The sequence below is a fragment of the Caretta caretta genome, chromosome 12 (genome assembly GCF_965140235.1).
Source record: "Caretta caretta isolate rCarCar2 chromosome 12, rCarCar1.hap1, whole genome shotgun sequence".
Taxonomy (NCBI): domain Eukaryota; kingdom Metazoa; phylum Chordata; order Testudines; family Cheloniidae; genus Caretta; species Caretta caretta.
The window spans coordinates 38,312,184-38,338,106 of record NC_134217.1 but is presented as its reverse complement, the minus strand read 5'-3'; the positions used below and the strand labels follow the sequence as shown (position 1 = coordinate 38,338,106).

The following is a 25,923-nucleotide window of genomic DNA, read 5'->3' as shown; positions in this document are numbered from 1 at the left end:
TTCCTTGGGCTTTGCAGCTTTCAATAACCTATCAAGAAGGTTGTTTTCTGAGGCTAAGAGAATACCATTTTGGTCCTGATCTAGCAGGAGTCACACCCAGATGAGTGGTTTGATGCAGTGGTTAGGAAGGCAGATGGTAGGCAGCCTTTGCCCCTTCTAGTTTATGAGCCTACAGAGGAGCAGAGCTGGAGTGGACAAGTAGTTCTTTCCTACTCTGGACTCCTCTGAGAGCCCAGAGCTCTGTGATGAAGATAATGATGCACTTAGAGGGGAAGGAATTTGGCAACCAGAATGCCCTTTGGGCCTCCAGGTCTTGAGGATGATGATTATTAATAATAATTTAATAATAGCACTTTATGAACATTAGCTAACTAACCCTCCCAGCGCTCGGGGGAGGGAAGTGTTATTACATTTTACAGAAGGGGGAGCTGAGATGCAGAAATGTGCTCTGACTTGCCCCAGGCCACGCCAATCGGTGGCAGGCGCCGTGAATGGAACCCAGGAGTCCTGACTGACAAGCAGCGAGGCAGCTCTGCCTCTTGCTGAAATCCCCAGCGCATGCCTTCAGAGCCAGAAATAGAGTCTCTCAAACTCGGTCACCCCTCAGGAGAAGAGATGAGGATCCTTCACTTGCAGTGGTCATACAAAGAGCAGGCAAGGCTAGACGTACGGCAGCAGCACTAGGAATAGGCCGATTGTAGAAATGAGAAGGTAGCAACACCCATGTGAGTCCCATCTAAACCATTGCCTTGCGGGGGCAAGTATAGAATGGCTTTCCCTACAATAGGCCCACTAATGCTTCAGCCCATCTTGTTTTAAATGACTCAGTTGATGGGCTCCCACCATTGCCCCAACTGAGTAGCTCTCGTCACTGGGAGCTTTCCCTACCATCCAGTGTATGTTTCTCTTTGCTCGGTTTCATTACTGAGTTAGACCCACTTGGAAAACCATGCATCGCTCCCCTTCGCTCTTCGACTTCGATGGCTGCATTCCCCTCTCGTTGCCAGTTAGCCCAGCTATACGGGTTTAATTACAATGAATTGCCTAACCTCAATAGAAGAGCCTGCATTATTAAATCGGGAATGGACATGACCTGATACGATTATGAGGGCTTTCCAAGAAAAGGTCTGAACATGCAGCACGTGGAATGAAAGATTCCTTCTGTACGAAGGCCCCAGGTGGCAGAGAGGTTACAGGTACAATTACAGGCGTCAAATAGGGATTGTGTCAGAACTCGTTACCTTAATGTGGTTAATTTGTGAGCAGAGTGTAATTGTACAACCCAGTTAAACCAGAGTGCAGGGGGAAGCAAGGATGTTGCCTTTATAGCACTTGTTGCTATGAGGTGAGGCCAGTGTTCTTAATAGACAGTATTTTGTGCACGGGGTATCCACTGGAAGGAAGGGCAAGTGGGTATAAACAGAGCACTGTAGCCGGTGTTCTACACCTGTATAGTAACATCCTGCTCCGTGGGAGTATTGGACACCATTGAGCATGTGTGGGCCCTGGCAGTCTGAGCTGCGAACGGGTACCTTTGCACAGATTCCTGAGCACGTGCAGCAGTTTTAACTGTGAGCCGTGCGGTAAAAGGGTGGGAGATGCTATGCTTGTCTGTGTCAAACAGAATTCCCTGAATCTCCAGTTTAAATGCCGGGCCCTTTTTAGCGAATATTGTTCAGCTTTGTTTGAAGACGGGCGGATGAAGTCAGACAGGCTCATCAGTGAGGCTTCGAGGGCTTGGCCCATGGGGGAGAAATAACTTGCAGACCTTTCTGGACTGACTTCTGGGGTGTGACCTTTATTGTCCCACAATGTGTAATGCGTTGGCTGCCGTGTCTGTACAAATACGGCCTTGCTGGTGCAGTTAAGCATGTCCCTAGGGATGTGCTGCTCCTGCCTGATATGGGGAGATGGAACTTTGGTGCAGGGTGGGAAGAAGATGTCTGCTCTGGCGGGTGTGCCCTCCAGAGCACGTTTGCTACTGAATGGGAAGGCAGGCTCTGTCATTAAACCACTCAGGGCACGTCTGCGGAATCGAGCCTTCCAGCCCAGTCGACAGACTTGCGCTCACGCTACCGCCCTAAACATAACTGTGTAGACCAGTGGTTGGTCCCTGTGGCCTGTCGCTTCCCGCAGCTCCTGTTGTCCGGGAACAGCGAACTGCGACCACTGGGAGCTACGGGGGGGCTGTGCCTGCAGACGGTCAACATAAACAAAATGTCTTGCGGCCCGCAGTCAGATTACCCTGATGGGCTGCATGCAGGTCGCAGGTTGCCCACCACTGGTGTGGACGGCACTTTGAAGTTGTGGATCTGCCTTGAGCTTGGGCTCTGAAGCCCACCCCACTCCCTAGGCTTCAAAGCCTGAGCTCCAGCCCATGCCGCAACGTCTACACAGCTATTATTTGACTCCATCCCTGCTGACTAGCAGCTCGGTGATGCAAAGGCATGGGCTAGGTACATGCTATGGCAAGTGCAGGGGTGTGTGTGTGTTATGTCCTATCCGTTCACCCACCCCAACACCCACACAGCCCAACCAAGGAATAATGAAAAGTTATGCTTTATTTTTCCTGTGGTGCTTAAACACTGCTTCTGTAGCACATATTTCACTTCTGTTTGATCATGTGCCCTGAAGAGGCAGCCAATCTCCCTGACACCAAGCCAAGGCATCTGTGAAGCGCAACACGGCACCAAATCCGGATTAAAACTATACAAACTCTCTTTGCACAGAAGCTATAAAGTTCCCAGCTCGGGGATATTTCCTGCATTGGCAGCACAGATTTCTGGCTGGCAACTCAGGGATTCTGTGCTCCTGGCCACTAGCTTGTGAGTTGCAGCTCTGCTTGGCCTTGGTAACAGACAGTTACTGTGTGCTGCAGCCGGGGGAAAGGCAGACGGAGATCTATGGACTGTTGGGGAATAAAGAAGTGCTGGAGCCCTGAACAGTCTGTTATCAGTATAACAGTCCTTCCGCGGTAATCAACTCAGCGTCCTTGGCAAGGTTCTGGGGTGTAAAGAAACGTGCACTTGAGTAGGTTGCAGTGTAGCCTGATCTATCAATTATTTATTTATTCTGTTAATTGCTTAAGAATTTCCAGTTATCGCTTTGAGGGTTGACAAGTTCTTGTCCCGAGATCAGGCCCAGGATTATTTGATTTCTTTCATGCGTAGAGATCTCATTGTTCTGTGTACTCTCACCATGCAAGCAACCACGCTCCTTACAAAAGGAAGAATCTGCTTAGCTGGTAGCAGTTCTGAATTGTGTGAGTATCTGATAGAGAGCCACTTGGCCCTAGCTTCCTTAGCCAACTCTGACTCCCTCGTGTGATTCAGAGGAACACGTAATGGTAAGCACAGCATGCAGGAGGTGTCCCGATCAGAGCACGGGTCTCAGCAGGAGCAGACTCAGAGAATGGGGGGCACAACTTGCTGCTGGCACTAGGGGCCTGCTAAAGGCTTAATTGGTTTAACCCAGCTGAAGGTGAGGGAGCAGTGGCAGCAGGGCAGAGACAGACAGTGAAGGAGAGACCATGTGGGATGAAAGGCATTGGGTCAGGTGGAAGGGACAAATATCGAAACAGGCCATTGAGTTGGGTAACTCCCATTGGCACTTACTTAGAGCTCACCCCAGCAAACCAGCTCAGACTCATCATATTGCAGGGGAAAGTTGTCCTTTTTCATTGATAGAAAGTGCTACTGGATGAAAATGTGCTAGATTCTAGCAGTCTCCTTGTCACCCGGCTTTATTTTGTGTGTTCCTTTTCTAGCCAGCCTGGGTAAACATGATGCTGCTGAGAGCCCGGTGGTGCGTGGGAGCTGAAATTTTGCAGCGCAAGCAAAAAGTGGTGCCTTGGCTTTTAATACCCCTTTTCTTCCTTCTCTGGTATGAATCTGTGGAATGTAGCCTTCCAAAGGGAGAAGGGTTAACCCGGAGCGCTGCTGATTGCCATGTGATAACAGTTGCCTGTGTGATTAGTGCAGATCCGTGCTGTAAGAGGAATCACATGGGAGGCAACCCAGCTGGTCAGATGCTAAGGTGCCTCACCAAATCCTGTGCTGCTCCCCTGTCTTCCTCCCTCACAAAGGAGCGCACTTGTTTTATTGAAGGAGAGGTGGCTGGGTTTAGGCTCCAGATCAAACAGCATGAAACAAAACAACCTCAGAGAGATTTAAAGCAAAACAAATAACCACTGTGGGTGTGCTGGAAGGGCTTTCAGTAAATTTACAATCAAATCCTCTTTTTATGGCTTTTTAATTCAATAGTGGATAAATAACAGGAACTTTTGATATTTAGACCCTAAGATAGCTGACTTCCCTTCCCACAATTCAAAGGGGATACCATAACCTGCTGCTTTATTGCGTCACTGGTGAAACTAGAAGAAATCCTAGGTCTTTATCGAGAAAAAGCAGCCTTTGGTGGAAGGATGATATAATAGCAAAGTCTTTTGAGCATCTTTCAGCCGGAAGGATCCCAAAGCATTTTGCAAGCTGCATAATACAGGAATCATTTCAACCGCGGCTCAAATGTAGCTAGCGCTGAGATGGAAGGAGCAGCTGTTTAACAGCCACCCAGCATTGCTGCACAACCATTCAGGACAGGGAATAAGCGAGGATCCCCTATTTGGTTGAAACGGCTGGGGAGCTTTAGGGAGGCAGGATAGAATTGTTCCCCTTGGAATTTAGCCAATGGCATCAAGGCCCCAACCTCTGTTATTGGCACATAAAGTGTCTTAGGGCAGGTCTACGCTACCACTTAAGTCAATCTAATTTACATCGCTCGGGGGTGTGAAAAAGATGCAAGTTACAGTGACCTACACGCTGGCCAGCCGGCGCCATATTGGCAGGAGACGCTCTCCCGTCAGCGTAGAACGTCTTCGCCGGGGCGGTACAGCATCGGTGCAGCTGCGCCGCTGTAGCGCTTGTCGTGTAGCCCAAGTTCCAGCAGTGGTGAGTCCAGGAGAAACAGCATGTGGGCTTTGGTGCTGGGGATTAGGTGCTCAGAGGTGCCCTTAGGAAAGCTGGCTGCTTTCATGGGGCTTTCATCTCCTGATTTCCGCTTGCTAACTTGCATCAAAAGAAGCTAAAAATACATTAGCTCCCTCATGTGACTTTCCCACGTAAGCAATCGTCGCCGTTGTCAGATGGGATGTTGTGCAGCGGTGAATGGGAGGGGAGGTGTCTAGGAGGTCTTCTCTGTTCGCATGATCCACTCTGTGGGAAAGTTGTGAGAACTCTTGCTGTAGTTAGTTGTTAATTTCACTTATCCTAGTTTTAGTACAGTGGAATCACACAATGTGAAACTGGAGTAACGCAGTAGGAGATGAGCCCAATAGAAACCTGTCTACACCTTTTCGAACACAAACGCAGCCTGCTTTGCATCAACACAACTAATGCCCTATCGGCAGATTTTTTGTCCCCAGGTGTTGCCAGACCATTTCGCTGCCTAACTCCTGTCTGTGTCAACCTGCAACAGTCTCTGGGATTCAGCCTTTGTCTGCTTCTCACATCTTAATATTCTGTCCTGGTTTGTTTGTTGTCCCTATGTAGGTGATGTGTCAAACCTGAGTCCTGAACACTCCTTCGAAGGCACAAATGTTGATGTGGGGAACATCGTTCTGGCTTTGTATAGCGGTCTCTTTGCCTATGGAGGCTGGTAAGATGCTGGCATATTACTCATTGCAGTGACAGTGTAGTTTAGTTCTTTGTCTTCAGCTCTTTGAGAGAGTTGGCAGGGAGGGCACGGCCCAGAACTTCTACTCTAGCTCTACTCGTCACCAAGGTAACAGTGCAATTGCTTCATTTTTGTCTCGCGTGTTTCATGCTCAATCCTTACAGCCCCTCCCCAGTCCCTGGGTGCAAGTACAAGAAAGCGGTTTCAGTGGCAGTATTTAAAACAGGGAGCAAGTATAGGGGGCAACCTGGTAAAATGCCCAGGTTATATAGTGAGCGAACTCCAGGGAAACCAAGAGACACTAAATAAGGTGGGATTGTCTGGGTGGGCCAGAATCGTCACAGACTGAGAAGGATATTTGAAGAGTCAGGGGACAATTAGGTGCAGCGAGACAGCAAGGCTATTCCAGCTAACCAAGGCAGCATGGGAGAAAGGATTCATCACATGCTCTGGGCTTGAGAAGGCTCCATCCCTCATTGTGGGCAGGAACTCAGAGGTAATATGCCTTATATGGGCCATTGGTTCAAACTGGCTGGATTTTGGCAAAACCGTGCCAGTGGCTTGTGTAGGAGCAAAGGTCAAAGTAGAGGTCGTGGGCCCAGCAGCTGTGACCACCAGCTGTCAGTTCTGACCCATCAGTCTGCCAATTGACAACTCCAAGCCAAAGCTCCTACAGGTTTCTTCATTAATCCCTTCACACTCTCATGTGTGCTCCCAGAAACCTGGGCTCTCTTTATTTGCAATAAAAATAAAGGCAGATTGTGGCCCTCCTCTGGCAATACAGAGGCGCTGCTAGCTGACCATAAGTCTCCGGCATGCAGTGATCTGTCTTATTCCAAGCAAGCTGGTTGCATTGCATGCTGGGACCTGCAGAGAACACTTCTGTTTGAAGGTTTTTTAGGTAGCCTCAGCCCTTGTGCCATAGATTTGAGACACGGCCACCCTCGGTTTTGCAGAGCATGCTTTGGTTTGTGTGTCTCTAGTGGGGCTTGCGTATGCATGTTGAGGTTAGGGTTAGGCTGTTGGAGTCTTTGTCTAACTTCATTGATCTCTGTAACCAGAATTACCATTGTCTTTTAAATTGCAGGAATTACTTGAATTTTGTCACTGAGGAGATGATAAACCCCTACAGGTATGTGCACCACATGGTGAGCTCTTGGCTAGAGAGGGAAACTCACCAGCTGTTCACCCTCTAAATGCCACTTCCATCCGTTAACGTAAAGCCATCCTTTGAGTGCAGCAAGTGTCGTCGTCACTAGCCATCCCAGGGAATGTAAAACAAACTCTCGCTTTGGGGGCAAACAAAACCTCTGCTGAGGGCGATGCATGCTAGAAAATGAGACTGCTCTTCGTTAGTAAAGGATGGGGTTTTCTGCAGGGAGGGGGGAAAAGAAAATCTCTGTCTAAGAGGAGCCCTTGTTAAACCACCTTCCCCCTCTAGTCTCTTTTGAAAGTCCCATTTCCTTGGCCTGGCTCAGCAGCCGCTCCTTCACAGTTGTGACTTGCTGGCAGAAGGGGGTTTTCTTTGTTGCTCTATTGCAATTTCATAATTATATCTAATATATATTTTTACCAAAATGCCAGGGGGCTTGCCAGGATGTAGTTTTACTGTTTGCCACGCACACTTGACCTCTGCATTTTTTTCCTCCCAAAGCATGGGCCTTTCTGTCCATAGCTTGTCTGTGTCAGGGTTATATGAGGGGATCTGGTAACATGAGATTGATCTCGCCAGAGCAGAACATCTCTGGCAAATCCCTGATGCCTGCAAGGAGGTGCAAACCGTGCGTGATTGCCAGCGGCACCGCTGGCTGCACTTTAGGCCAATTCCTGACCCCTGTGGTGATCAGCATGCTGCGAAGCATGAGATTCATTTACCCTTTCCTTGACATGTGTAATTACACATGTTTTTGTGAACGGTAATTGTCCACTCCCTTTCCGAATGCAGCCACTCTGACTCCCTGACCTCCTGCAGCTTTGAGCTCCACAGGCAGATTGTCTGCTGCATTAAGAAGGATTTCCTTTTTAAATTAGTGTGCACAAACTAAGTTAGCCTATCAGGAAGGGCAAATCTGCCTTCGCACCAGCTTCTCTTTGAGGATTTGTTTAGGTTACAGCTGAACGTGGTTCCCATGGGCTGCAGGGGTCCAGCCAGCTTTCTGGTGACTGCCAGCTATAGCCCTGATCTTCCCGTCTCCTTGCTAGACAGCCACAAGCACAAGTGCTTATCCTCGGGCCAGCAGACTGTTGTGCGTGTTCTAACATTGGTATCTGGCAGGAGGCCCATGTCAGCTCTTTTGAAATGAAAGTCTGTGCATTGAACCCAAGAACCATTTGCTCAGCCAGAGTCCACTCACAAACTGTCTTCTCCCCAAGAGTCCATCTCCTGCTGCCTCCCAGCCCCCAGGCTGGGCTACTTCTATTTTTGGAATTTTCTCCCCAACTTCTCCAAGGAGGATGGAGTCCAGATTGGACCCTCTGCAAGACCAAAGAAAAGCGGAATAAATTGGGCAGTCTTTAAGCCAATGCAAAAACCTATTCAGAAAGGCTGGTCTCTGCAACAGCAGCATCTCTCCCTAGCATGCTGTCTCTTGAATTATGTCTCCAACTGATCTTCAGAGCCCCAGATCCTAATACTTTATGATTTCCCTCTTCCTCCCAGAAACCTGCCTCTAGCCATCATCATTTCACTGCCCATAGTCACCTTAGTTTACGTGTTGACGAACTTGGCTTACTTCACTACCCTGTCAACAGAACAAATGCTGTCGTCTGAAGCCGTGGCCGTGGTAAGATGAGTCACATCAAAAATGCTCTTATCTATTTTTCTACGCTGCCTGAATCCCTCGTGCTATCTCTAGTTGGATCTCCCCATTCATTCAACACTGACCCTGGCTGCTTACAAGAAGCTGATGTTTGACAGTAGATGGGAGGTGGGGAAGGGTTGTCCCCACATGACACTGAGCTGGATTAATCAGAGCGATAAGCAAGGATGGGGGAGGGAAATAAATGGCATTGTTGTTCATAAATAACCCTAGCTGCCGGCTACTGGCCATGTAACTGTCCGATCAGTTACCAGAGTGTGACATTTATGGGAAAAGGTCGCTCCGTCAATATTGAACCGGGCTAATCTCTCCAAGGGTCAGTCTGCACTTGATTTTTTTTTAAAAAAACAAATAAGCATTATTCTAATAGTTAAAATTAAAGCACCCACACAAATCCTGCTCCCTGGCCCTATGGAGAGTGTGCAGCTTTGTGTGAGCTTGGAAGCTAAGCAAGACTGGGTGTGGTCAGTATTGGAGGGGAACCCTCCAGCCCTGCATAAATTGGTGTTGGCAGTTCAACAGGCAGCATTCTCTCCTGTGGGTAACGTTGAACCCAGACACCAGCACGGTGCTTTGTGGTGCCGTGGCTGCTAGAGATACCAGCTCTGGTTGCATTACTCCAGGTTTATGCTGACATGACTCCACTAAAATAGCGGAATTGCACTGGCATAAAATTGGAGCAATACTGAGATGAATCAGGCTGAGATGTAAAACTGAGACTCATTAAAGAGAACATGGCACTTCCTGCCAAAACAGGGGTGTCTGCTCCAGTGTCCTGGACTAAATTGACATTTTGCATATCTGAATCCTCCTGCTGTTGCAGCTGGATCCAGTATTTTCCCAGACTTTCTGTCCTAAACCATTGTGTGGTGTTGCTGAAGCTGTTCTAATGGGTGTCATGTTCTGCCCCAGAGATGGTTGCATGTCAGGGAAGTGCCTTCTATCTGTCATGTAATTCCGTAAAATGTTCTGGGCATGTGAAAAAAACAGTATGAAAAATCTTCAGTAGTCTGTGTGTGTACAGTCAACCTGAATGGGGCATTTTATATGTTAAAAACTTGTCTGGGTAAATAGATACAAGTCCCTGTAGGCAAGTTGCTGATGGAATGTTGCTTCCTTCTAGGACTTTGGGAACTATCACCTTGGCATGATGTCTTGGATCATACCCATCTTTGTTGGCTTATCATGTTTTGGGTCTGTCAATGGATCCCTCTTCACTTCTTCTCGGTATGTTTTTTGCTCAGTACTGCAGATCCCATTTACAGGCACTGTGCCTAACCTGTCTTTGTTTGGAGCTGTCCTCACAGGAGCAAGGTCTCTGAGGTTCTGCCGCTGGACAGATGCAGAGAGGGAAGGGTCCGTGCACTATGTAAGGAGGGAGAATGATCATTTTTTCTGTAAAGCCTTAAATCAGTGATACTCAAACCTCAGTGCCTGAGGAGCCAAATTAGCGAACCACATTACCCCAAAGAGCCACAGTCGTGTGAATTCAGTGTTTCATTTGAAATGTATAATGTATCTATCTATATCTACGCTCTTGTGAGGACAGCTCCAAATGAAGACCGGTTAGGCACGCTGCCTGTAAAAATAAATAAACGTAATCCTCAGAGCAAAATGACGGGCCAAGTATTATTTTATCCGCTGCGGTTGATTGATAACACAGTAAAAGTATCCTGATTGGTTAACAACTTAGGTCACACTGTGGTTTAAGATCATGTGCTGCAGAGGGTTGCAGGGGCCACAGTAAAGAGCCACTCGTGGCTCGTGAGCGGAGTATCGTTGCCTTAAATAGCATCCAAAGGCCAAATCCCAGGTCCTTGCGGAGGCCTTAGTCTCGCGGTCTTTGGACAAAATCCTGTTGAAGTCATTGGGTGTCTTCGGCTGCAGACTAAATAAATAGCAGGGTGACCAGATGTCCCGATCTTATAGGGACAGTCCCGATATTCGGTGCCTATTACCTCCCACCCCATCCCGATTTTTCACACTTGCTGTCAGGTCCCCCTAATAAATACAGACTTGGACTTTAACAGCAGTGCTCAAGAAAGCATTTTTAATGTAAACCCAGATGCTTATAAAGCCTCAAAAACAAAGACTGAGGATTCCCCAAAAAGAGGAGAGAGGATGGGAATGGACTGACACCCAGGAGAGCCAGGTTCAGATCTCGGCTGTGCCACAGAGTCCCTGTGTGACCTGCAGTAAGGCCCTTAATCACTCTGATTTGGTTCCCCGTCTGTAAAATGGAGATGAGATAATACTTTCTTCCTCCCACACTCTGCCTTCTCGATGTAGAGGGCAAGCTGCACGTTGAGGCCCTGCTCTCAACTGGTGCCACTCTAATGCAAATAATTAATAGCAGGGGTGGGGAGCTCAAGTGGCAGAAAATTGCCACTTGGAATAGCAGTGCACCACTAGTGTGGAAATACTTACATACTAGAGGTTGGTTCAAGTGTCATTTCAGCCTGGCTCACTCCAAAACGCCTATGCTTCTGTCACGCTGTTGTACCGTGTTTTGTACTGAATGCAAACCTGGACTGAGTGAGTGACTGCCAACACTTGTGCCAGGTGGACTAACTGCTCTGTTGCCCTCAGGCTGTTCTTCGTGGGATCCCGGGAGGGTCACCTGCCCTCTGTCCTGTCCATGATTCACCCCAAGCTTCTCACTCCAGTGCCATCTCTTATCTTCACAGTAAGTGTCCTATGGGCTTTCAGATTAAGGTGACGCGTGGCAGAGAGAACGCAACCAGTCAAGAAGGTGGAGCAAGCCAAGATCCATCAGTGCCTGCCCCTCCTGTGGTGGCAGGAAAATGACTGTGGGATACTCCACTGAACCCAAATAAGCAATTACTGTTTGTTGTCCCAGTGGAAGGTGAACCTCTTCCTTCTCCTTGTGCCAGTATGCCATAGGGAGTAGTCCTCCCAGGCCCCACCTGCCTTCTAGGTTTAATGAAGCGCATGGGGTGAGGATATCCTAGTGGGACCACAGAACTACACAGGAAGCTGAAATGCCAGGCAACACTGATGAGGCTATATGCTGTTTCTTAGCATGTAAATTAATGTCAGCTGTTACCACTGTACGTTAAGTCACAGTTCTAGGAACTTGCGGGAGGGGAGAAGTTTTGCAGCAGAGAATCCAGACTGCCACCAGCCCCAGTAAATTGAAAAGCCATGGGTGGCCCCTGGGGAAAATGTGTGTCACTTCGGTGCCACAATTTTCCTCTGGCTGATCTGCGTTCTCCGGATGTTCCCTGACGCTCTCAGAGCACCCACAGCTGTAGAACAGTGGCTGTAGTTACAGTCTTTGTGGGCGTCTCTGCACTTCAAAATAAAAACCTTTGGGAGGAAGCGTGGCTGGGTGAAAGAGGAAGTGAAGAGCAGATAGAATATCACATGGTCACAGATTCAGTTAGTTTAGTGGAGATCCCTGCTGAATCATCCAGTCCATGTTTCAGCTCAATCCCACCTCACTCATCCTTGTCAGACTGACTGCACTTCAAATTCTCTGTCTACAATGGGAATAGCTGAGGGGGGAGGAGCAGGGGATGTCATGACTGGGGGCCCCCACAGAGCACATGCCAAGACAGAAAGAGCAGCAGGTGCTGCAGGACTGGATTTGGGGGCACTGGTACAGCTGTGGCAGGGATCAAGGACTGCAAGAGCACTGTGCCCTGCTGGTCGTGATTGAAATGCATTGGGTGAGCCGCACAGAGGGCATTCAGGCTGGGAATACAGGGGGTAGCACGTGTCAGAATGGAGGTGCATTCAGCAGAGCTGTGTGGGGAAATGTTCCATAGGTCCTCCTTGTTCCTAATGTGGCTGATTCTGTCTGACTCGTTCAGACCCTTGGTTTGCTAAGCACTAAGAAAGTTCCCCTCCTTTTCATCCTCAAAAAACCCACCCTTCTTTTTTTCTGTGTTTTGTTTATGTGGCCCTCAACCTCATAGACCCCTGGATTGCAAGTTTCACTTTGAAATAATTCCATGCAGTGATCAGACTTGGTTAAATTAGTAAAAATTAAGCCACCTCTTCTGCGTATGTCTGGAAATCCTTCACTGCTCTTGGATGGTAGGCAATTGCTCTCAGACACTTGTCTTTGGTAGCGTGTGGTGTTCTCCCCTGGCTGTCCCTTTGCTCATGACTTCTGTTTCTGGCCGCAGTGCTTCATGACCGTGCTCTACGCCTTCTCCAATGACATCTTCTCCGTCATCAACTTCTTCAGCTTCTTCAACTGGCTCTGCGTGGCTTTGGCCATCGTTGGCATGATATGGCTCCGCTACAAGAAGCCAGAGCTGGAAAGGCCCATCAAGGTGAGGATGGTGTTGGCGGCGTAGTGGGGAGCCCTGCAGACACAGAGCTTCCCCCTCCGTGCTCAGGGTTCTGTGATGCTAGTGGGAAGGTGGTGGGAGTGGAGGCTTTATGGCGGCACTTCCGGGAGAGGGGCAGTTCTTTTGTGTTCTAGGATGTGACTTCCATGTATAGAAATTTCCCCCTCAGCAGTAAGGGTGAGAAAATCTGTGTAGGGAGGAGTGGAAGATCCAGCTGCTTTACTGTGCAGAGGTGCAACTTTAGAGCAAGCCAAGTTCGATGTGAATGAATAGAGGCCTGTGTGAAATGAGTGTCTGGTGTCAGACTGGTTCCTGGTAGGTGGGAATCCACATTGCACAAAACTCCATCTCATTGGCTCCCTCATCGGTATAGAGGCGCAGGGCTGAGACACCCAGGTCGTGGAAATTCCCTCCGTGTCAGGGGTGAGGTACCTTGGCAGGGCAGCACACAGGAAAGCTCTCCGTGCAAAACCTGCTCTGAGGATTATTAGTAAAGGACGTCAGCCCGTGTGGCTCTCAATCGAACGCTTTGTACCAGCGTGAAATTGACTTAAAAGTTCTCTTCCCTGTAGCTTGTTTTTTAAACAAATATTTTTATTTGATTTGTCCTCGGCCATCCTGGCAGCACAATGGGCCCATCTGGTTTGAGGCCAAGATCGTGTCAAGCACTGGAGTCAGTCAGCCCTTCTCAAAGGCATTCTCTGCCGTCATCTTCTGAGTGCACTCAAATCCCCACCAAGCTGCCAACAGCCAAAAAGCAACAAACGTTCCAGACCTTCCCAGATCAATGCTCCCAAGATGGCTCTTAGCAAGTGGCTTCCCTGCTGAAAGCTGGGGTCTGCTCCCTTATTTTAAGAGTCCTGTGGTGTTCTAAAGCAACGACCTAAATCACTACAGCTCACATTAGTCATACTGCTGCATTCGGGACTGTTAGTTGAGATACTCTATAGTTTTATATATAATGGATGGACTGAGTGTGGGACTGAGAGCCAAGAACTCCTGGGTTCCAGTTCCAGGTGTATCAGGGATTTGCTGTGTGGCTTTAGGCAAGTCACTTCACCTCTTTGTGATGGAGCAGAGAAATGTCACACCAGCCGTAAAGGGTTAATGAGAGCCTGTGGGACCTGCTAGCCCCATGCATCTGTACCTGCAGCCAGCTCTAGGACTGGAGAGGGAAGGAAAGGAGAGAAGCTGGTTCAGTTCAGGGTGACTGGCGAAGAGGCAAAAGGTCGCTCTGCCCCCCTCTGTGAGGGGAGCATCACTACAAGTCTGATGGCCGGGACAGCCGCCAGGGAGCAGCACTGTGTCCCTGACCGAGAGAGACCGTTGAGAAGACTGGCAAGCACCCAGCACTGAGTAAACTGTGCTATTTGACTGGAAGGACATTGTGAGGCTAGGCCCCTTCTACACTTATATCCACCCATGCCCAGAGGGACCTGAGGCCGTGGTAGGATGCCACTGATGGCCTGCGGGCTACTCCAGATGAGTCACTACAGACTGGACAATAGGGGCCACACCTCAAACTGAAGGGACATCAGTAGGAAGTAGCTCAGATCAGTGGACTTAGACTCTCTGCCAGAGGAACCTGCCAGTGTTGCTTCACAGAGGACCCTGGGCTGGGACCAGATAGAGAGGGTGGGCCCAGGTCCCTCTACTATACCCCTTAAGAGCTCAGACGCAGATGTGAGTGGAGTCCAGAAAGTTCCTCATCTAAGATTAGAAACCAGGCACCTCTGCCAGGGAAGAAAGGGGCCAGAAGTCAGGCCAGCCTTCCAAGTGCCCTATTTATGTCCTCTGTAAACCAGGGGTGATAATACTTCTAGCTATCCAGGGTGTTGCCACAACTGATGGATGAAGAGCATCCTATCCTCCCATGGGAAAGTAAAAATTCACAACCTCTCATTCACAGTTGTGAGCAGTCAGGGGTATGATCTGCACAGGGTCTGTCTCAGAATCCAAACACTTCCCCTCCCAGGTCAAAACCAGGCACACACATTGTAGGGACATAAACTTCAATTGTGAGTAACTGGCCTCTGTTTCCGATTCTCCTGGACTAACTTCCCACCCCTTTCTTGTTTCCTGTGTCCAGGTTAACCTCTTGCTGCCCATTTTCTTCACCCTGGCCTGCTTATTCCTGATCGTGGTCTCCTTCTGGATGACACCAGTGGAATGTGCTATCGGCTTTGCTATCATCCTCAGTGGGATCCCCGTTTACTTCTTTGGGGTTTGGTGGAAAAACAAACCCAAGTGGATCCTCCAAAGCATCTGTAAGTTATAGCCACAGCCGTCAGCCTTTGCAGGGTGCACCTTTGGCTTTGGCTCCATAGATGGTGATTCACTTCTTACTAAGCATGCTAAGGCAGGTAGCATTGGCTGTAATTCATATTGCAAAGGCCTATAATGGGTTTCTGTTAAACAATCCAGCTGGTAATGGGTTGGTCAACTTGTGCGCCAGGCACCCAGAATGATAGTCCACCTGTTGTCATGGCAAATCACAGACCAAATACAGGAAGCTCGCTCCGCCCCCCGCAAACAGGGAAATGATGGGTTGGGACATAAATCCTCAGCGAGCTGTGGAGGCTGCCTTTCTTATGCCACCCGAAGAGCTGCAGTGTCGTAGCTTTATTAGCAGAGGAAAATATCCTGCTGGGTGAGCTGGGAAGGGGGATGGAGATACAGTGTAAAAATCTGAGTGCAGAGAGGCTAATTCTAATGGAGGTGAGATCAGAATTAGCCCCCAACATGTTGTCTGTTTCACATAGCCAAGGGAGACCAGTCCTGGTCCAGTCAATGCCCTCCCTACCATCAGCGTAAGACAGCACAGCCAGGGAATGGACAATATCCTGGTAGATTCTCTTGGGAGCTTTATTTGTAAGGTGTTCATGTAAGATAGGTGTGTCTCAGCTGTCAAAGTCTACACCACAGCGAGTGTTCAGGGAGGGAGAGCTCTCTGCCTGGCACCACCTAATCTCTCTGTCTGAACAACTGATTCAAGAAAGTCAAGCTGTGTTGTCTAAGTAACTAAACTCCACCATCTGTCTGAGATTCTAATACAGCTGGCTGACCTAGAAAAGCACACAAGCAGAAATGCCAAACTTTATCTATGCGCTTTCTATTAACAAGAAAAGTACTTTTTAACAGTGCTCAGGACTTTATTTATTTATTTTAATTCTAAGTATCAGGCTTCGGTCTGGGTAAAAACTATTTCCACAGCGACTGAGTTGCAAATTAGCATATTAATTGACAGGCTTTTAAGCAGAGAATAGAGAAAAGAGTCCAAGAACACAAAATAAGAAATCTGACAAGTGTCTAATTAGGCATACGTGAGCCTTATGCCCGCATATGTATTAATATGCTGTAGATAATCTGATCAGATCCAGCTCAAGAGAATCCCTATTAATTGTATCTGCCAAGATTGTCTCATGTGCAGGGAACACTCAGTGTAGCAGTGAGGGCACAGAACCATTTGAAACACACTTTAAAAAGACACTGTCAAGGTAACGTATGATTTTAAAAAAAAAAAAATCTTACAATTTATACCCCCCTCATAAGTTTGCAGTTGAAATGTTTCCTAATTAAATTTCCTCCCCGCTCCACTGTGCATGTGCCCCCCTCTTTTGTTGTTGCACAGTTGTGTATAAGCACAGCACTGGGCTGCACATTCTGATTTGCCCTTGTCTTGGTTGCTTGTGACAGTGCAACATCGCTGTGTTCTTAAGGAAAATGCATGAACAGGATCAGATACTCAGAACCATGCAAGCAAAAATGCTGTCTCACAACGTGTAGGCACCGTTGCTCTGACTCCGCAGTAACTGCATGTACAGTTCTGAAATCTGGGCCTTACTTATATGCACAGGTGTTAAATGGCATGTGCACATATGTTCAGTAATAACTGATAATTTCCATGAGCATGCAGGTCATAAGACTGGATTTAGAAATGTACACATAGTCAATACACATACTCTGACACCACCATCGGGTTAATTTTTACCCTTATTCTATGCACAAACTCTTGCTGTTTCAGATGGAAGTCGTGGGTAAGGACTGAGGCAGCGTATGGCCTTGGTACAGTAACTCCTCACTTAACGTCGTCCCGGTTAACGTTGTTTTGTTGTTATGTTGCTGATCAATTAGGGAACATGCTCGTTTAAAGTTGCGCAATGCTCCCTTATAATGCTGTTTGGCAGCCGCCTGCTTTGTCCACTGCTTGCAGAAAGAGCAGCCCGTTGGAGCGAGCTGGTGGGGGCTTGGAACCAGAGTGGACTGGCAGCTCCCCTAAGTTCACTGTGCACCTGCCCAGCAGGCTATCAATTGCTGGGCAGTTCAGCTGTCCCTCCCCACCACTGCCATGTGCTGCTCCTGCCCTCTGCCTTGGAGCTGCTCCTGGGAGCCTCCTGCTTGCTGTTCAGAGAGGGGGGAAAGAGGGATGCTGATGTCAGGGTGTCCCCCTCCCCTCCCCCACTCCTGTACCCCATCCCCACAGAGCAGGGGGTGGACATGACAGGGCTGAGGACTGAGCTTGCTGGCAGCGGCAGCTGTCTCAACTTGCTGATCTACTTAAAAAGGCAATGTACTTAGAGTGGGGTCAGCCTACTTAAAGGGCCAATGCATCTCTCTCTCTCTCTCTCTCACACACACACAGTGTGTGTCTCTGTCTCTCTCTGCCATGCTGTGTTTCCTCCCTCCATTTGTGCTGTCTTGTAGAGTGTGAGGCTACATTAACAACCATTTGTTAACCCTTGAGGGCTCAGCCAAGTGCTAGTTCATCATTTAGCAGTAAGGCATTCCCTGGGAAATATCCCACCCTCTTCCACCCTTTGACTCCACCACCTGAACCAAGCTTCACAATCATCACTGCTGTGTACAGTATTAAATTGTTTGTTTAAAACTTATAACATGTATAAGCTAAAGTAGCATTTTTCAGGAACAGAACTACAACATTTAGCGAGGGCTTACTGTATTTGATTTGCAGTGAAGACCTATGTAGTACTTAGACTCCTTTGAAAGAAGAAAGTGGGACAGCTGCCCTGTCAGGCCATTTGAGGCAGAGGATCATGAAACAAGCAACCAGCTCTCCAGGGTGAAATGAGTAAAACTTGCATTCCGGTGCCTTTAACTCGCTCTTGTTTCCTCCCATTCAGATTCCGTGACAGTCCTGTGCCAGAAGCTGATGGAAGTGGTTCCTCAAGAGTCTTAAGGAGGAAAAGCAGAGACGTTCGGCTCGGGGAAACGCACAATATTATTTTAAAACAACGCAAAAGAAAACCTTTCTCATCCCTCATAAATCTAGATACCCTGAGCACCTTGGTAGAGCTGCTGCATCCCTGAGACCCCACTCCCTGATATGCCCTGCTTTCCCCTCCCTGGCCTCATCACCACCAACAAGCCAGGCTGCTGAGCAACACTTCGAAGAAGAGTTCTTGGGGTGCGAATTTAGCCTAGGAAGAGGAGTTTCTACTGGTAACCTCAAGAGGCTCCAGCACGTCTAGTTAGAGGGAAACTGATCAGGCACACTCTCTCTGTGTCTGTGTGTGTGACTGATGGCTGGACTTCAGTTCTGTTTGTGCTTATTTGTTGTCTTGTTTTAATTTAAGGTTAGCATTTAGTTTCTCCATCACAGAGTCTGCAGCTGAATCTGCTCAAGGAAACGGAAATTCCAATGCCGTCAATGTTCCACATGTGCCTGTGCAAGGGACTGGGATTTCACACTGCCACAGGGCTGCAAAACAGTCCTCCCAGTCATTTTCTTTCAAATGCAACAAACCCAACCAGCTTACCAAGCGAGATCTTCAGAAGGCTAAACACTCCTGTCCACAGCTAGACAAAAGAAATGGACTGAGACAGTCACGCTGCTGGTATGAAACAAGGACTTGCACTGATTTTAACTGGATCCCTGGCACTTCTTCGCTGCCCCCCATGAATTGTTTTTATTATTGTTTTTAGTGATACTAAAACTGTAATCCATTGGATATATATAAATATATATATATAGTTTTGGGTTTTCCCCCCACCTCAGGGACTCCAAGTGTTTCTGCTTTTTACTGACTTAAAATAAATATTAGCAAATTCTTAGAGATGTTTGCAAAGCAAAGATTGTTCAAGAGGCGTTGTTTGATAATTGACACCCGCATGCACACACACACACACTCACACAAATATATTCTCCAGGATGGTTTGGAGTTTGCCGGTGAGGTGCCATGGCAGTGATCCGCGAAAGCCCAGGTGAAGCAGAATGAATGTCTGAGAGCATGGGGCATGTACATGTATTTTGATTTCATTCTGATGCTGAAAAGAGCAATCTGGATCACGCTCAGTTGCCTGTTTTCTGCTGTTCCCCTCTCTTGATTATTAGGCCAGCATGCCAGGCTACTTTTGTAGTTACACTAGTCCCATTGTTATCCTCGAGTACCCAGAATGCATATCATCTACTCCTGTAAATTAGTACTGGTGTACAGGTGAGGGTCCAAAGGGCAGGGTTTCATGGGAAGTTTAAGCTGCCTTCTGAAAAATTAGCAGAAGGCCAGGTGGTGAGATGGCTGCATTCTACGTTATCCTGAAGACTGGTTCGAGTCAAGCACATACAGAGTTGAGTGCCATGCCAACAAGTGGCACACTCCATCAGCATTCAGTGTAATTGATGCTTGCTCTTAAACAAGTCATACAGAGAATGTTTGGAATGGATTCTCCTAGCTCACTCTCACAGATTGCATGTGAGTGTATTGGCTGCTGTGATGTCTTTATTAATGCAGTATTCACCGTTTCTTCTAGAAGTGTATTAAGAGGAGATGGGACTAGGTAAGACTGGGGTGGAGAGAAACATGAGTGTCCCCAAATGGGGGAGCCTCCGGGGTCACTTTGCTACCTGTCTACCATCAGTTTGACTGATGTTCTGTTTCTCTCACCATTCCTAGAAGCGATGCACTGGAAAAGTGCTCCTTCACGTAAAACTGCAGCACCAGATTCTGGTTGGCTGGCATTAGACCTTCTTTCCAGGATGTTCTGCCTCCCAGAGGGTGGCACTGCTTTGGATGCTGACCAGGATCTGCAGTTCTATGGGCCATGTGACTGTCTCTCTGTTTTCTGGGTGACTATAGGGAGCCAACTTTCCCATTCCAACTTGAATATAGACTCTTATGCTTGCATGCAGAGTGCTGTAACCTGTTATGTTCCCATGTAGTCAGGATCATTCTGTTAAGGACTGTGTTGCTTCCTTACCTAAAAAAAATCTGTCTCTTTAGCAGGACACAGGCCCCAAATTCTGTAACAAATTGCCCTGAACTCATCTGGGTGAAAGGTGGTGGTCTCTTTTAAAAGCAAAAGCATATTTTCCTTACGTGAGCTGTTCTGGTCACTTCCAGGGTCTCCTTTATGCTTTTGCCTGGCCACCCCATCCCTTAGAAAAAGATAATTAAACTTGTGCCCTGCAGTACTGGTTTTTTGTAAAGCAAGATGTTTTGAAGTAGTAACCCTGTAGAGTTAGGGATGTAGAACTCTGCCTCTGTCAGGTGTCTCTCTGCTTTGTTTTGCATTCTTTTGTCAGCATGGAAGATTTCTGGAAAGAAAGGCAATAAGCATATTGAAGCCGTTAGTCGATGCACTGTCCTTTTATGAAGCTGTGTTGCCAGGAGGGCAGGCAGCTTGTAGCAATTCCAGACAGCAGCATCTCCTAAGACCATCTGGAGAAAATGACCGGTGGTTGTAGTTAAATCAACAAGTTATATAAACAGCACTGTTGCTGCCATTAAAAAAAAAAATTCTCCTTGTTCTTAGAAAGTACGAGTGGAGGAGTGGATGGCTCATTTGTCCTGTAAAACATCTCACTGCTAGCTCACCTGTTCCAGTCCAGCCTGGGTCGGTAGTGACACATCCGATAGCTGTTGAGGGGAACTATGTGAAGTGAGTTGGTAGGTCTCAGACCTATTCCTAGTGGACAGGTGAACAACTCATGGGCCAGGGAATTTGAGCTCCTCTTTTCCTCCTCCTCCAGATCAAGGTTGAGGTGCTGTGGCAGGACAGCAAGGGGAAACCTCGGGCAATCTGACTCCTTTCACTAGTGCTAGATTCTCTTTTCTTTTAGGGTTTAGTGTTCTTAGGACCAGCCACGTGGGGTACCAGGCTTGAATTTCTTGACTTGGGCTCTAGCCCCCTTGGCTGGCAGGGACTTTAAGTGCCATGTAGCCAACTGCAGAATTATCGGGGGGGCAGGAGAGAGGGTTTTTCATCCCTCTCCCACCCCAAGCTGAAGTAAATTAGTAGCTGTGCTGAAGCCACAAAAAGTTCAGATCCGGCTCCAAACCTCCCCAGAGTTTTGGCGTTGCTTGGTTTGGACCCATCTCTGAACTAGCTTCAGGGGTGAAGAATAGATGAAAATGGATTTCCTCTTGTTTAACCTTTAAGACCTATGTGTAAAGGAGGATTTTCACACTGGGGAGTTCGTTTTTAATTTTTTTAACAAGTCTTAATTAAAACTTCCACCTGCTTGCTTCTCTTTAATAACTTTCCTTCCCAACATCCGCGAACGGTGAAAAATTTTCTCTTGTGTCAGTCTGCGTGCTCCTGTGGTGAAATCACAATGCTCCATTTGTGACATCACCATTGTTTCTATGGCAATAACTATATCATAAAAACGGAACTGCTGTATCATCACAGGATGATGCAGGAGGAATATCTGGTAGGCCAAGGTTGAAATCTCATTCTGAGTTTTCCCAGTGTACAAGTTCATCTTTCAGGGACCAGACTGATTGTCTTGGAAGGGAATCCCAGGTAGTCCTCTTCATCCAGGGGATGGTGGCCTAGATGTATGTATTTCTGGGGGTTTGAGAGGGAATGGGTAAAGGGGTAAAACTGAATGAATTTTGTTTGAGGAGAAAAAAAGTTGAAAGCAGTTCGGGCAAAGAGAAGAAATTGCTGTAACAAATATAGATGCTCTCAGTAGAATCTACATCCCAATGCTGAGGTGCATAACTATCATTCAGAAGCTTGGAGATACCAGCTTTGAGGCTGGACTTGTTAAGCTAAAGTTTTGGTATGGGAGGAGAGAGTACATCCAGTGAAAGACCTCTGCTGCCTTTCTGATCAAAAGCAGGGTGAAATGTGCCAGCTGATAGGGGGCATGAGGCGCTGAGAGTGGGTCTGGAGAGACTGCATGTAAATCATCTAGACTAGACATGGTTTTGCCCATGATCAGTCATCCTATTGTATGTTCTGGGTGACCCAAAAGAGAGAGGTTAACCCTCTCCTTGCACACGCTCAAACGAAACCACAGTGAAAGTGTCATTGTTACTTGTAAATGACTAATGACTAATTGCTGTTGCCGTTTAGTCAATTTCCCCAATCAGGGAAGTATCTTATAAATGAATTTTGTAGCATAGTGTTGTGCAGTTGTGGCCCCAACAGCTACAACTTACTGTAGTGTTAATAGAATAGAGTGTATGGGACCATGGCAACTAGTTTTTAGGATTAATTGCAGGGAAATAATTGTCACTGCATGTTCATGGCAACCTTGCCTTATTGATACCTAGAGGGTAAGGGAGAGGGGTGCTTGATTCAATGGGCATGTTCCCCAGTGCATTATAGGGCTCTTCCTCTGTCCCCCTAACCCATAAACATCCACCCTAATTGAAATGAGACTATGCCCTTCGTCATCCTTCCAGGGTACTACCCACATCCATCACGGCAAAATAATGCAAAGGAAACCAGGCCAGCTGGGATTTCATCGAGATGGTGTCAGGGGTTTAACTGGGACTTCAGTGTTAATTTTGGAGGGCAGGTGAAATGCTGTAGGTGGTGGTGTATTAAAAAAAAAAAGTTATCCTGGTTGATTAAACTTCCTGCAGTATATGCTGCATTTCCCCTTCCGAATATCATGTTGTGGTAAACAGAGCTTTATTTTTAGTAGCACCCACTGAACATACCTTGTTGCTGTCCAGCAAACTTTAAAGATCATCCAGTTTGATTGAAACCCGAATTAAATTGCTCTGTTGTTCTTCCCTGCTTCAAGCGAATGCTGACAGCTGAGATGGGAATATAACTGAAATTCCTTGGTGTGGCTTTCTTGGGGTCAGTTTGTCTCCACTGCTGGATCGTGACATAGCCTGTTCCACCTCTCCGGTCTTTCAGTTTACGTGTATTATTCAAAGCTACAGATTAATAAATAACTTGGCCATTGGCAGTGATTGGAAGGAAGAAGGTACCTGATGATTTGAAGATGTTTCTGGAATGCATATTTAGGTTTGTCTGAACGTGACAGGGTCATTTTCTATTTAGTGGTGTCACTGGGAGGTCTTTTCCTTTTTGTCTGTGAAACCCCCCTGAAACCTTAAACAGATGGTATTCAGTGGTAATAATTCCAAACGCTACCATTTACAAAACACCAGAGAGCTGCTACTACGAGGCACGGTTGCGTAACTCCCCTTTCAGTGACATCAAAGGGAAGGCTAAAAGAATTGTTGAACCACTACGATTTTTTTTTTAATTTAAAAAATATATTGAAACAATGTTCTTAAAGTTTGAGTCCTCTTTTAGAGCTGAAATGAGGCAGGCCAGAAGTGAGATGGCTTTAATTTCCTCCAGGACCTTTGCTGAAGCTCTTGCAGTGAGCTGTCTGACGTTTTTAACATCAGCAGGACTCTCTGGAGTCAATGACAGCCTTGTATTCACTCTGGGAGCCCACATAGTATCTGCTTTATTCAGCTGCAGGAAGTGGCATCCTCCTGTGGGGACAATGGAGTTCAAGATACTGACTGCAGGCCAAACCTCAACACTCCTTCAGGTGAAACTCCCATGGAAGTTATAAAGTTCCCTAGGCTGCTGAATATTTCATGGAGGCTGCACACCCAGTTGTGGCCGTGATGAATTTGGTCTCTTGACTTTCATAGGAATTTTGCCTGCATGAGAACAGTAGCAAGTGGGTTTGTGGGGCCTGATCATGAAAGATGCTTAACTCCTCTCAGTTTTCACTGACTCCACTGGGAGTGACAGGTGTTCAGCCTCACTCTGGCTCAGTCCATGGTAGGGGGGTTTCTCACCATTCTCTCCACTGCAGCATTGGGAGCTGTAGTGTAGATGGGCACTGGCTGCTGCTGGTGGTCTAAGCAAGATGTCAGTCAGACCTGCTTTGAACAGAGTGACGGTGCTCAAGGTAACAGCGGCAACTGGCAGCCCATCTAATAGGGTTCTCCATGTTTCTAATACTGGTAGAGTTGAACCATTGTTTTGAACAGTGAGGAATATTTAGATGTCCCTAGTGTAAGATGATGGCCCTTTAGAGACCTGCTGTTCACAGGTCCTGCCCTTAGTTGCTCTTTATCACTGTTGTTCCTTGCGTTAGAAAGGATGTCTCTCCCTCCAGTTGTAGTGTTTAATACAAAAAATATTTTTTTAAATATTGAATTTAATTGGAAAAGTCTGAGGGAGACTCTATACCTAAATTATTCCCTTAGTGTGACATTCACCCCAGTACAGAGGTTCTGCACAATGTCCGGCGTGCCATATGCAGTCTCATGTTGAGGGGCCAAGTGATGCAGATGGCTTTGGGTCTTCTACACTGTGATGAATTTCACGTATAGGGAGAACTTTGCCCCCTGTTTGTTCAGAAGGACAGCGTGAAGACTTAAGTCCCGTTTAAGCCCTTAAAATAGGGAGTTTGAAGTGTTGTGTAGTCCTCGCGCTGGCCCTCTGAACAAAAACAGGTGAATTTTGCACCTAGTGAATAATCTGACTTTTTAGAAATTTTTCTTTTAAAGATTATACAGGTTTTTTGTTGTTGTTTTCATTTTCTTAACAAAAAAATCTAAATATAGGTTAGGATTTTGTTACACCTGGTTGTTTTTTTTTTTTAAAATACTAATTTTATGGTTGATCTAGATTATTTTCTGTTCACTTTAATGGGTAAATATCTTTAGTCTTAATATTTCTACAGTAAGAGCTATTTACAATGTTTGCGTTCTTGTCAATATGGCTATTCCAAGATCGTCCTAGAGTGCTGTTCTATCAGTCATTAGTAACTTAATCAAATTGCCTTGTAAAATGAGATGTCTAATGCAGTGTATTATTTTTCTCTAGTATTTCTCAATTCTTTTATTGTTTCTGGTTAACAAATCTGTTACATTAAAATATTTTGGTTTTTATTTGATCAAAGAAATATTAATTGTAAGTGTTGTTGCTGGACTTTGCCTTGAAAACTTTTATTTGCAAAAAATTGCCTGCTTTGTCTTTTTTTTTAAAAAAGCAAAAACAAACCTAATGACGTCATCTGACATGGACCTCTGAATTGCATTTTCAAGGGTTCCGCTTGCAGATGGGTGCTGGCATAGTAATGTACCATAACAAAGATAATTTGCACTTCCGTATCAGCTTCATTCAGAAGATCTCAAAGCTCCTCACAGACATGAGGCTTTGTCCTCTAACTCCCTTGTCAACTATGTATTATGAGCCCCATTTTACAGATGGGGAAACGAAGGCAGAGAGAAGTGATATGGCCTGGGATAAGTCAATGAAGCCTGTTGAAGCTTGAAAAAGAACCCAGATGTCATAACTCCTGAATCTTGATCCACATGACTGTTGTTCATTTCTGTGTGTTCTGATGGATGGGGCTAGACTTGTCAATGGGCAGGAAAAATCTGGAAAGCAGTAATGCTGTAAGAGACCTAGGTCTGACAGTGAGACAGATTATCATGTGATAAAAGTACCCCACCCCCTAAAAAAAACCCTCTGCATGTTTGAGCAGCATAAACAGAAGGATGGTGCCCTGCAGTTGGGAAGTAATAGACCTTGGCAGAAATCTTTCTGCAAACTGGAGGGAATTTCAGAGAAGAGCATAAAAAAGAGTTAAGTTTGCTTGAAGATATGCGGTGAGATTAAAGGTGCTAAATATGTATAGCTTGGCTAAGAGACAAGGAAAGCAGGTCATGACACCAGCTTACACATACTTGAAGGGTGTGAACACTAATGAGAAAGGGGAATTCGCAAGGATGGAACTAGTGTGTATAATACAGGAGTAGATGGAATAAATAAAAGGATAATTTAGTGCTGAATAAATTAGTGCAAGGATAATTAAATATAGGGATGATGCAATTTACTAAAGGGATAGTTGAGGCTGGCAAACTTTCAGT

General features: G+C 46.7%; 1 protein-coding gene across 1 annotated transcript in view; it reads left to right on the top strand.

The window, feature by feature from the left end:
* The window catches only part of SLC7A5 (solute carrier family 7 member 5), a 63,028-nt gene extending 44,145 nt beyond the window's left edge, over nucleotides 1–18,883 (top strand). Inside the window, exons 3-10 of the mRNA XM_048870892.2 lie at nucleotides 5,547–5,652; nucleotides 6,758–6,802; nucleotides 8,330–8,453; nucleotides 9,613–9,716; nucleotides 11,079–11,175; nucleotides 12,644–12,793; nucleotides 14,901–15,078; nucleotides 17,953–18,883. Coding sequence (XP_048726849.2) covers nucleotides 5,547–5,652; nucleotides 6,758–6,802; nucleotides 8,330–8,453; nucleotides 9,613–9,716; nucleotides 11,079–11,175; nucleotides 12,644–12,793; nucleotides 14,901–15,078; nucleotides 17,953–18,008 — 860 coding nt within the window. The 3' untranslated portion in view covers nucleotides 18,009–18,883. The remainder of the gene's footprint in view (nucleotides 1–5,546; nucleotides 5,653–6,757; nucleotides 6,803–8,329; nucleotides 8,454–9,612; nucleotides 9,717–11,078; nucleotides 11,176–12,643; nucleotides 12,794–14,900; nucleotides 15,079–17,952) is intronic.
* Nucleotides 18,884–25,923: the final 7,040 nt, after the last annotated feature.